At 45.8% G+C, this 12,568-nt stretch overlaps 1 protein-coding gene across 1 annotated transcript in view; it reads left to right on the forward strand.

Annotated features, from left to right (window-relative positions):
* The first annotated feature begins 3,840 nt into the window (after window positions 1-3,840).
* Window positions 3,841-12,568, forward strand: part of Bcl7b (BCL tumor suppressor 7B) — a 20,942-nt gene continuing 12,214 nt past the window's right edge. The window contains exons 1-2 of the mRNA XM_004630433.2: window positions 3,841-4,035; window positions 10,129-10,204. Of these exons, the coding sequence (XP_004630490.1) occupies window positions 3,944-4,035; window positions 10,129-10,204 (168 nt within the window). The 5' untranslated portion in view covers window positions 3,841-3,943. The remainder of the gene's footprint in view (window positions 4,036-10,128; window positions 10,205-12,568) is intronic.

Consider the following 12,568-nt stretch of genomic DNA (forward strand, 5'->3'; position numbering starts at 1 on the left):
TCCCCTGCTTCATGCCTTGAGAACGGTCATCCAGTCAGTGAGCTCGGGAGTCCAGGCTCCTGACCTGGCCATACCCTCTTCGATCTCGTTTATGTCACAACCAGATACCAACTTATACTGCATTTGAGATTATTCCTTTCCTTTTTCTGTCCCCCATTTGCTCTGAATGCTTCTTTCTGTGGCTTGTTTCCTACCGTGGGGGCCTGTGGGGTTGGGGTTCAGTCTTGAGGAATCTCCTCAGTCTTGGGTGAAGGCCTTATTTCCGGATGTTTCATGAGCAGCCTATTTCTAGGAATTATTGTATGTATGGGTTTGTCCCAGGCAGCCTTCTTTATATAAAAGGACTGTTTTTCATCAGCTGAATAGGGTGACACAGCAGACACTCAAGAAGTGTCCACGATGACACCAACTGAGGGTCTTCCTCATGAGAGCAAACCTGTACCTAACCAGGTGCCAACCAAGTCATTTAAGTCAAAGTACTCTTCACTCAGGTGAGTTGCCACTGCCTCGTCTGATAACACCCACTGGGTTGTGGAAAGAGAATTTGTGGGGGACCTGCGCAAGTTAGGCCCTGACATTTCTGCCATGGTGCCTCTTCTCTTCTTGCTACCAAAGCAATACCAGCAGCTCCCCTTACACTGAGCCACATGTGCATAGCATGTCAACCCTTGATTTTGCTGAGCTGCGGTAGCAGCTTTCGTTCATAAAGTGGGGTCCCCAGGTAAAAAGCTCTGTGCTGTAAATCTTGGTCAGAGCTGTCCATGCCCTTAGCTTTTCCTCTAGTTCACTCTTTTCTTCCAGATACAAGAAATAAGAGTAAACTGGTGTTATCTATTTTTCCTTATAGGACTTATCTAACTTTGTAAGACATGAAAGTAGTTTTTAGAGAGGGAGCATTTTATGGGAAGTTAGCTTTTTGGGAATGGGCAGTTGGCAAAGGCTGATCAGTCCCTCATGAATGTTAGGACATTCCCAGAGCTTACGGTTAGAAAGGGAGGACTGCTAAACTTTGGAACTGTACAGAAATGCTGGTCAGCACCATATAGAAGAAGGGAAACCTGCTAGAGGATGTTTCAAAATATCTTAAGAGTAGTCGGGTGTGATGGTACACACCTGTAATCCCAGCCCTCAGGAGGCTGAAGCAAGAGAATCGACCCTGTAGGGGGAAAAAAAAAACCCAAAAACCTGAGACTTAGCTCACCATTCTCATCAAGATTATTATAATTGAGAAAAGGGATCTGGCAGTTCAGAATTAGTATTGTACGCAACAGGAGAGCTCTCAGCAAGTCAGATCTGGACTGACCCTTGTACACTCTTGGTTCCAGTTGGTCATAGCACCGCAGCTTTCTCTGTGCTGCTTTGCCACTGCTGCGCTTCGTTCACTTCCTGCCTGCTGCCCTCCATATCCCCTGTTCTTCCATGTCTTTGGCCATGTAAATTAAAGTCAGGCATCTGTCTATTCTCATCTGTGTTTTGCCAGTGTGACTATCCAGCAAGGTCATGTTGAGTAGGGATGGTATGATACTGCTGCTGCTGCTGGACTGATGAATGCAAATGGATATGGCCTCCGTGATGTCAGGGGCTCTCTGGCTCCAAAGATCTGCCTGTCTTGAGAAAGAAATAAGCAGTTACTATGAGAGGCTATTTCTGTTGTATTACTTCTCTCCCTTTCTTTTTTTCATCTGTTTGAGACAGGGTCTCACTATGCATTTCAGGCTGGCCTTGAGCTCACTTTGTAGCCCAGACTGGTCTCGAACTTGCAACAATTCTGCCTCAGCCTCCCAAGTCCTGGGAGTACAGGTGTGCACCACCATGCCTGGCCAGTAGCCTTTCTTTCCTTTGTTCTTTTTCTTCCTTCCTTCCCTCGCCTTCCCCTTCCCCCCCTTTCCCTTCCCTTTCCCTCTCCTCCCCACTTCCTACCCTTCCCTTCTTCTCCTCTCTCTTCCTCTCCCCGCTTCCCTTCCTTTCCTTTCCCTCCCTTCCCCTTCCCCTTCCCCTTCCCCTTCCCCTTCCCCTTCCCTTTCCCTTTCCCTTTCCCTTGAGACAAGAGTTTTACTACATGGCCCAGGCTGGCCTCAGATTCACAGCAATCCTCCTGCTTCAGCCTCCCAAATGCTGGGATCACAGGTGTGTGCCACCATGCCGTTTGTTTCTTTTGTGGTATCTTGCATTATCTTTTAAAACCAGTTAAAAGGGAACTACATTAAAGGCCTGTGCCCGCATCTCAGCAAGATTCATGTAGTTCCAGTCACATGGGTTCTAAGGTTGGGAGAAGGCTTGAAGTTTGGAAGAAGTAGCAGTTCCAGCATGATTTTTTTTTTTTCCCCAAAGAGCATTATTAGACAATTTCGGGAAGCATAAGATGGTAATATTTAAACCTGTAGAAGCAGGCATGTGGTACAGTTGACATCACATGGGAGCTGAAAGTGGACATAGGATGAGTGGGAAAGGGTTCAGATCAAGTGGAGTAAAGATAACTGGTTGGACACAGGATTAGGCCATAGTCTTAGAAGCAAAGTAAATAGAACAGAGGCCAAGTTTTAAGGAGATATCTTGACTTCCTGGACTAAGGTTTTGGTTGTTTTTTTTGACTGAGTTTATTAAAACTACAATATGTTCCAAATGGGAAAAAATGTATACCACAGTTGAAGAGATGAACTCTGCTGGGTTGGATTTTAACTAGGAACCTATTTGCCCTTTGCTATGAAGCCTCCACTCACCCTCCCGGGATAAGAAAGGTCTCCTTCACTGTGCAGTAATAAAATAATCATCCATGTCAACACACACACACACACACACACACACACACACACAAGCATTTTAAATATGTTCTCGATCTGTATGAAGTACTGAACCACAAGCACTGTTTTTGTTTGGGTTTTGTGGTACCTGGGATGAAACTCAAGACCCTCTGGGTGCTCTGCCAATGAGCTAAATCCCAAGTCCCCCCACCCCCCTTGAGACTAAGCCCAGGGCCTCTGCACTAAGCTATACTCCCAACCATCTATCCATCTATCTTATCTCAGACAGGGCCTTCCTAAGTTGCTAAATTGCCCAGACTACAGTCAAATGTGATCTTCCTGCCTCAGGCTCCTGCTACTGGGAATTATAGGCACATGCCACCATGTCCATCGCTAAGCCCCTTTTAAAAATTGAGACAAGGTCTTACAAAGTTGCCCAAGCTGTGCTTGAATTTGAGATCTTCCTACCTCAGCCTCCAGAATAACTGGGGTTACAGGCCTGTACAACCACACCTGGTGAACAAAAAACTCTTTAAACATAAAAACACCAAAAACACATCCCCATTACTGGGCACAGAGCCCTCCCCGAAATACAAGTCATTTAATCAACAATTGTTGAATTATATGACAGGGAAATTGAGAGCTAAGTAGAAGGGTATCCCTGAAAGTTTGAACTGGACATTGGAAAAGTAGTTCACTCTTCAAGTAAAGAGTTAAGAGAATACCTGGTGGGAAACCTAGGTGTGAAGGTGAGAAAGCATGCGGAAGCCAGGTGTGAAATTCCTGTAGTTGGAGCAATCTTTTTATTTGAGGTGCTGGGTTAGGATGATGCACAACTTCAATTCCATCGTGGTCAACTGCATAAAATATTCATTGAAGCAGCAACAGCAAGTTGGTGGTGATCTCGATATCTCTTGGGAAAGCCTGAGGACCGCGCCCACCAGCGGCGCTTCGCACCTTGCCCTGTGCACAGCCCGTGCGTCTGGTTCCCCGCGCACCCCTGCCAGGCAAGAAACCTAGGGAACGCCCGGGGCGGGACGCGCAGGCGCGCTGAGGCCTCGAGCCCCAAGGGGCGGGCGGGTGCGCGCGCTCCCTCGCGCACGCGCGCACGGAGGGGGCGACGGCCGCCGTGACGCTCCGGCGGCGGCGCGTGAGGCGCGCGATTCTCCGCTCTTGGGACCAGTGTCCCGGCCGCCGCCGCCATGTCGGGCCGCTCCGTCCGGGCCGAGACCCGCAGTCGGGCCAAAGATGACATCAAGAAGGTGATGGCGGCCATCGAGAAAGTGCGGAAATGGTGAGGGGCGGGAACTGAGGGTGCCTCCTGGGCGGCTAAGGGCTCAGGCCCCGAGGAGAGCTGCACTGGCAGGGGTGGGAGCCGAGCGGCCGGCGCTGGGGGAGGGGGGCGCAGGAGAAGGAGGAGTGTGCGCCGGAGTCGGCGTGAGGTTAGAGGGCGCGCCAGCCGTAGCCAATCAGCGGCCCGCCCGGCTCGCGGGCCCGCCCACCTGTCGCCCCCGCGGGCTTCCGGCTTCCTGTCTCGCTCAGCTGGCTGATCCTGGTGTGGCGCACCTGATTGTGGGACTCACCCACCCGTGTCGCATCCTAGTCTCAGTTTCCAAACTGACCACTGATGGTGGTGAGTCATTGTGAAGTGGTCTCGGTCTGCCACACCGAGAGCGCCCCATGTATTAAGTCGTTTAAGTTTAGAGAGAAGTTTCTTGGATAATCGTAACTGTCACAGGAGCGAATGTGATCGTCGGAATGGAAATCTCGCTCCTTCCTCGAATACCGTGTTCTGTCACGCTACGTCCTTGGGAGACATTTTCTTTTGGTGTCCTGGAAGCCATCACTTAAGTCGTTAAAAGGTATCTAATGTTCACTGAAGACGCACTGGAGCGACTATTTTTGTTCTTGTTTTGCGGTGCTGAAGATTGTACTCGGGGCTTTGTCCCTGAAGTACATCCCCAGGCCTCCGTTTTTTGAGCTACATCCCCATCCTTCCCTGTTTTGTGTCAGGATCTCTGATGCCTTCATCTCATTAAACTTTCCCAGCCCATCTCCTGAGCCTTTTTCTCCAGCTGATTAGTTTAGGTAGGTGTTAACTTTCTCCAGGAACTGCTCACCTCTCCCACTCTTCCCTCTCTCAGCCCTCACCGGACAGCAGTACTGAGCACTTTATTGTCCACTTCTCTCCAAGAGGGAAATTTTTTCTGGCTATATTCAAGGTCCTCATGTATACTTGAGATTCAGGGAATAGTTAAATAGATTAGGTTTCCCCCTTCCTTGGTATCCTCCTGGATTTTGGTGAAACCTAAACGTCAACATACCATCTTGTCATCTGTGCCCCGGCAGCTTGCGCCGGAGGAGTGGCGTCTCTCACTTGACGCTAGCTGTCTTCCTCTTCCCTCCCTGTGATCAGCCCTCTCCCTCTGCCTCTTCTCTTGCCCATTCCCCATTCTGCTCAGGTTGTACTGCGTGATTTTTTTTTTTTTTTAATCTTTTCCAAGTACCAATCTGCTTCTTCAGTGAATGGTACATTACCTTTTAACGAGCTAAGTGATGGCTCCCAGGGCACCAAAAGAAAATGTCTCCCAAGGGTGAAGCGTGATAGAACACACATGCATGCACGCACGCACGCTCACTTGCTCGCAAAATACAGTAAGATATAAACACACAACATAGCACACCTCTGCTTCCAAAGAGATGATTCTGCTTTGGTGCGTTTTTGTTTTTCAGATAACAAAGAAATTCCTTCCTGTCTGGCTCTTTCCCAGGATGCTACAGGCATGCTGCTGTTCTGAGAAGGTGCCTCACATCCTGTGTCCCCTCTTTACCTAGTTAACGTACAGCTTAGCTGCAGACTTGCCTCCCAAAGGTTACCTTTTTGAGATTCCCAATCCACATCAGGTCCCTTTCGCAGAACTATCCACAGCTGTATTAGATTGAGCTGCAACATGATCTGTGTTTGACATTTAATGTACAAACTGATAATTCAGCTGGGTGACACATGCTTGTGATACCAGCTACCTGGGAGGCTGAGGCAGAAGGATTTCATGAACGCAGGGGCTTCAGGTCAGTCTAGGTGAGAGACCCCATGTCTTGGGGGAAAAAAGGAAAGGGGAAAGAAATAGTTAAACCTAGTGATTGAGTAATTAGTGCTGGAGTGGTTTGCTGTTTCCTGCTGGAATGCAGGCTCCAGGTGGGGAGAGACACCTGGGGTCTAGCATAGGATTCCTTGCATTCCTGGAGCCAGGCAGGAACTTTTGTCTATTAAATTTTTGTTGACTGAAGAAATGAAGAGCTCTGGTCAGGGAATAGTTCCAGTTTCCTGAGTCTTTAGCTCATTCTTTCTGTTACATTACAGTTTCTCAGGGCATCCACTTGGTTGGAACTGGAGGAGTAGCAAGGAGTGTACTAGAGGTGGCAGTAGCTTCGGCTGTCGCAGCAGTGGGTAACTCAGGGTCTAGTGAAGATAAGAGAAACAAGCAGGCCAGAGCTGGCACAGGAGGGGGGCAGCCAGCCTCCTTTGTTGTTCTAGTTCTGTAGTGTGACTTGAATTGTTGCTGGAATCTCACAGATTATACTTCTAGTCCTTTCAGTATGTTGGTGCACTTTTAGCAAATCCTTTCTTGTTTAAACTAGCTGGTGAGGATTCTGTTGTCTATACCTGATCATGCTGATAAAGGAAATTCTTTTTTTTTGGTGGGGGGAACCAGGGATTGAACTCAGGCCTTTACACTTGCCAGGCAAGCGCTTATTCCACCGAGCCATCTCCCCAGCCCAAGGAAATTCTTTATGAAATTTAAAAAATGGCCAAGCATGGTGCTGCACACCTGTAATCCCAGCACTTGGGAGGTAGAGGCAAGAAGTTTGTGAATTTGAGGTCAGTCTGGGTTGTGTAGTAACAATCTGTCCATAAACAAACAAACACAGTGTGCCAGTTCGGAACAGTGAAATTAATCAGTTCTAGAATTGTCAGGATTTAAAGTGATTTAGAGAAAAGCTGGGGGGGGGGTGCATGCCTGTAATCCCAGAATGTGGGAGGCTAAGGCAGAAAGATCACTGTGAGTTTAACGCCAGCTTGAAGTATAATGTGAGATTGTGTCTCAGAAAATAGAGATTTTAGGCAAGATATCCCTCCCTCCTTGTGCCTTTGTACATATGCTTGCTAATTACTGCAGTTTTCTGCCTTGTTGTGACAGTGAGAAACAAAAATTTCTATGATGCTTTGAATTTGAAAATTTCTCTCGCCCAGTCTAGCCTAGAACTTGCAGTCTTCCTGTCTCAATCTCCTGAGCAGATGTGTGTCACTGTGCCGGGCTCCGTATCAGTTTATTTGTTTTGCGCGTGTGTGTGTGTGTGTGTGTGTGTGTGTGTGTGTGTGTGTGATGAATTTGAAAATTTCTTCAGAAATAATTTCCTTCTCGATACGTAGTCTTTTGCCCAAGCGGTGCTTTAAACAACCGAGCATTTCCAAGGCTGTTACTTTCCCTCCTGCAGCACGTGTTTCTTGTGATAGTTTAATCCTTTGGAGGATCCTTCAGATGGAAGATGAAGAGGCATACTCACTAAGATCGGCTTAGAGAAATTAAAAGACTATTTCTTAAAATCGTCATTATCATTGCCTCCCCCCCCCCAGCATTATGGATTGAACCCAGGGGTACTCTACCACAGAGCTATGTATTCCCATCTCTTTTATTTTTTTTAATGTATCTGGTACAGGGTCTAGAGACTCTCACTATATAGATTGGACTTGTAGTGATTCTCCTGTTTTCAGCCTCCTAAACGCTGGGATTATAAGCATGCACCACCAGGCCCTCCCAGTTTCACTTGTGGTCTCAGCGTGCCCTGGGGGCAGTGCCAGCACAGCATGCCAGAGCTCAAGTGTCCCCAACTGGCTGGTGCCCTCTGCCTAAACAGGTGCTTTAGTCCGCTGAACTATCTGGCCAGCCTATCATCCCTTTTATTTTTTTATTTGGATATTTTGTTTTATTTTTAAGGGAAGATTTAGCTATGTTGTTCAGGCTAGCCTGAAATTCACTGTGTAACCCAAGCTGGCCTTGAATTTACAGTAATCCTTCTGCCTCAACCTCCTGACAGATGGATTAACATGCCCAACTTTATTTTTATTTTGAGATAGAGTCCTACTAAACTACCCAGTCTAGCCTAGAACTTGCAGTCTTCCTGTCTCAATCTCCTGAGCACCTGGAGTACAGGTGTGTGCCCCTGTGCCCAGCCCTGTATCAATTTCTTTGTTTTGCTTTTGTGTGTGTGTGTGTGTGACAGTCTTGCTATGTAATTCAGCCTGGACTTGAATTTGTTGTATAGTCCAAGGTGGCTTCAAACTCATATCAATCCTCCTTTAGCTTCCCAAATTGTAGGATTATAGGCATGCACCATCACACCCAACCATAGACTTCTTTTTCTTTTTAGTTTGTACCAGGGATCGAACTCAGGACCTTGTGCTTGCCAGGCAGGTGCTTAAGTAAATTTTTATTTAATTGAAAAAGATCTTAGCAGGTATAGTGGGGGCACACCCTGAACACGTTCCTGCTGGTTTGAACCATCAGTGGTATATGTATGAGGGTCTCATTGGCTGCTTGTACCACTACTGGTGATACAAACAGATCTGATCACTTCTGTCAGTCTTTTTACTTATGAAATTAATAAAAAGCAGCCTAATGAAACAAGTTATGCACATGCAAGCTTCCTAGCTGCAAGACATAAATTATAGCCCCCTTGTTAATATGTTCATCATAGCTACTTGGGCAGCTGAAGCAAGAGAATCAAAAGTGGTGTATAGTGCCAGCTGGGGCAGTTTAGCAAGAACCTGCCTCAAATGAATTTTTATTTTGTAATTTGTTTTTGTTGTTTTGAGAAAGGCTCTCACTATGTAGTTCAGGCTGGCCTGGAGCTCATGGAGCTCGTCCCGCAGCTTCCCTAAAGAGAAGATGCTGAGTAAGAGTCAGAACTCCTTCATGCTGTATACTCTTATTTACTTACATTTCTGGTTTGTTTATTTTGAGACAAGGTCTTCCTATGTAGCCTGTGCTGGCCTCAAACTTGTGGCAATCCTCCTGCCTCATCTCCCGAGTGCTGGGATTGTAGGTGGGCTTTACGGACTGTGCAGTATACTTTTAGAAGTGTGGAACTCACACTGGGCACAGTGGCACTCCCATATAATCCCAGCACTTTGGGCAACTTGAAAGTTCAAAAAGTGAGCACAGGCCAGCCCTAACTGCATAGCAAGACCTTGTCTACAAAAATAATAATAATAATGATAATAATAATAAATAAATAAAATTGTGGCTGCTAAAGCTGGAAGGCAGTTTGAGGTTATTTTGGAGATGGGGTTAAACAATACATTTATTTATTTTTTTTCTGCAGTGCTGGGAAGTGAACTCCAGGCGAGGCAGGTGCTCTAACACTGAGCTAGCTCCACAGCCTTTGTCATTCCATTTTAAGACAGTCTTTCTGAATGCCCAGGCGGGGGCCTAAGTGATCCTCAGCCTCCCAAGAAACTGGAACTACAGTAGTGTGCCACCAAGCTCAGTTCAAACGTTCTTTTTCACTTGAGTTACTTTGTGTGCTTTTCTTTCTTTTTTTTTTTTTAAGGTTATTTTATTTTATTTTTATTTATTTATTTGTGTGTGTGTATGTGTGTGTGTGGCCAGCTCAGCCCACCAGGGGGCGGGGCTGGCTGGCATGTGGTGCTGGGGGATTGAACCGCGGTTCCTGTGCTTTGCTAAGCTTGTTCTAAGTAGGTGCTTTAGACCACTGAGCCATCTCACCAGCCCTTGTGTGCTTTTCTTTATCAAATTGTGAGATATTTTGTGTGTGTGATACTGGGGCTCAAACTAGGAGTATTCTACCACTTTTATTTTTATTCTAAAACAAGGTCTCTCTAAATTACCCAGGAGGAATGCTGGGCATAGTGGCGCATGCATATAATCCCAGCAGTCAAGAGGCTAAAACAGTTCGAGACCAGCCTGGGCTACATGGTGAGCTCAAGGCCAACCTGAACTGCATAGCAAGACCCTGTCTCAAAAAGACAGTAAATAATAAATAACCCATCCATGAGGGACCTGAACCCTTTTTTTCTGAGACAGGATCTCACTACGAAGTTCAGGTTGGCCCTGTGCTCACTTTTGTAGCTCTCAGGCTGGTCTAGAGCTCAAGTCATTCTGTGTTTACCTCCCGAGTGCTGAGATTGCAGGCATGCACCACCACGCCTGGTTCACAATTTGATTATTTGCTGTTCCCAGCAACACTTCAGGTATAATCTTACAACACTGGAATTGAAGGAATGATCTGCTGAGAAATAGAAGAACACAAATTAATGAACATGAAATTTATTTTGGTTATATTCTAAGAATTGCCTTTCTTTTAGGGAAAAAAAATGGGTGACTGTGGGTGACACATCCCTTAGGATATTTAAGTGGGTTCCTGTGACAGACAGCAAGGAGGTAAGTGTGGAAGAAAATCCAGACAACAAAAAGGTATTGTTCCCTCTTTCCCTGTCTCTGTCTCTCTCTTTTTGATGACCTCTTAATAATAGAGATTTATTTCTCCAGATTTGTTTTGAAAATACTTGAGGGTGTCCTCTGTTATTGTTCCATTTGAGGCCTCTTTATGTTGTCCCCTTGTTGCCTTCACTTAGTCCATTCTGCTTTCCCAGGGCTCGAAAAGTGACAGCCCAGCCCTGTTTCCTTCCTGGCGTTTGTCAGTGTAGCGTTTTGGAACGCAGCAGTGTTCCCTGAGCCCACAGCCTCACATGTGCTAGGCCAGTGCTTTACTTCTGAGCTGCACCTCTGCTAGTACAGACCATTTTTGAGGCAAGGTCTCACATCTGTGATCTCAGTACTTGGAGGGCTGAGTTTGGGGACAGCCTGGGTTACATAAGCGAGTGTAGGGCTGGCCTGGGCTACATAGTGAAACCTTGCTTCCAAAAACAACAACAACAACAACAAATTGCCAACTGTCCATACACCTCTGTGTCACTCTTTCGGACAGGCTTTTCCCTTCCTTTTAGAGGTAGTTACTGTCTCTGCTTTTCTTACCTCTTCTCCGGTCACTTAATAGACATTTTAAACTTGTTTTTCTTGAGACAAGGTCTTTCTTTTTTTTTTTTTTTTTTTCCTTTTCTTTTTGGTGTTACTGGGGATTGAACTCAGGACCCTGCGCTTGCCAGGCAAGAACTTATTCTACTGAGCTATCTCCCCAACCCTGAGATGGGGTCTTGCTGTATAGTTCAGGTTGGCCTTGAGTTCACTATCTAGCCCAGGCTTCCTCCAACACACTACAGTCCTCCTGAAAACATTTTTAACTTTATATAAGCAGCATATATATTTTTGGCCTAGCATTATCATGTTTGTTTTTTGTTGTCTTTTCTTGGTATCAGAAATTGAACTTGGGCACTTGCCAGGCAGGCATTTTGTGCCACTGAACTATGTTCCTGGCCCAGCATTATGTTTATAAAAATTCATGTTATCTTTTAAGCTATTTATTTATTTTCTTCCTTTCCACTTCCCTTCCTTTCCTTATTTTGCCCAGACTGGCCCTGAACTCTTGGGCTAAGCCCTCTTCCTGCCTCCACCTCCCCAGTAAACTAGTTACTTCCAAGTTTTTGTTTGTTTTTTTTTTTGTGGTACTGAGGATTGAACTTAGACCTTGTGCAGGTGCTTATGCTGCTGAGCCATATTACAGGCCTATGTTTTTTGGGGTTTTTTGTTTTGTTTCTGTTTTTTTGCTGTACCCTGGGGTCTTTTTCTTTACTTTTATTTTGCTGTATTAGGGATGATCCCAGGCACATTCTTTTTGGAGACAGGATCTCAATAAGTTGCCTAGTGATCCTCCAGCCTCAGCCTCTCCAAGTAGCCAGGATTACAAGCATGTGCTATCATGCTTCCGTATTTTATTTTTGTTTTTATTTTTAAGACAAAATGGCATCTGGAGCTAATGAGAATTGTAATTCTGGAAAGCAGAGAATTAAGCAGGCTCGAAAATGTGCTCCCTGCACTTTTTCAGCGCAGTGCAGTGTGTCATTATCTGACTGTAGTCATTTTTTTTGATTCTCCTGTAGATGGACACTTGGCTTGGTCTTGCTTTGGGGTGAGGGGAGCAGTGACCCTACAAACATTTTTTGTTCAGTATCCAGGTCAGTATGTTGAACATTTTCCCAGGAATGTGTTCCTAGGAGTAGGATTGCTGGGCCTTAGGGTATGTGTACTTGCACCTGTTTCTCTAATGCTGATCTCTTTTCCAGAGTGATCATACACATTTATGTTCCTACCAGAAATATGAGAGTTCTTCATTGCTCCAAATCCTCATCAGCTCATGGCACTGTTAGACTTAGGCATAAAGGTAGTTCCTTATGGTTTTCATTTGATAGCTTCCTATGTCATTGCTAGTAAGGTTGAGTACATGGTCAGTGATGTCTTTTTTTTTTTTAATTAGTACAGGGTCTACAGGGTCTTACTACATAGATTGGTCTCATAGTGATTCTCTTGTGATCAGCCTCCCAAGCACTGGGATTACAGGTGCACTACCACACCCAGTCTCAGTCCCTGGCTCAGTGTGCCCTGGGGGTGGGGCCAGCATGGCACGCTGGGAATTGAACCCCAACTACTGCGTTCTGCCTAATCAGGCGCTTTAGTCCACTGAGCTGTCTACCGGGGCCCTTACAGTGATCTTTTGCATTACCTTTGTTAGGAAGTGCCTGTTTAAGTCATTTGTCCATTCTTCTGTTTGGTCAAGTAGTCTTTTTCATCTAACTTGTAGAAATTCTCTGTTTATAGTGTCCCCAAGTTTAAAAAAAAAAAAAATATATA

This window comes from Octodon degus, unplaced genomic scaffold, assembly GCF_000260255.1.
Source record: "Octodon degus isolate 3935 unplaced genomic scaffold, OctDeg1.0 scaffold00035, whole genome shotgun sequence".
NCBI lineage: Eukaryota > Metazoa > Chordata > Mammalia > Rodentia > Octodontidae > Octodon > Octodon degus.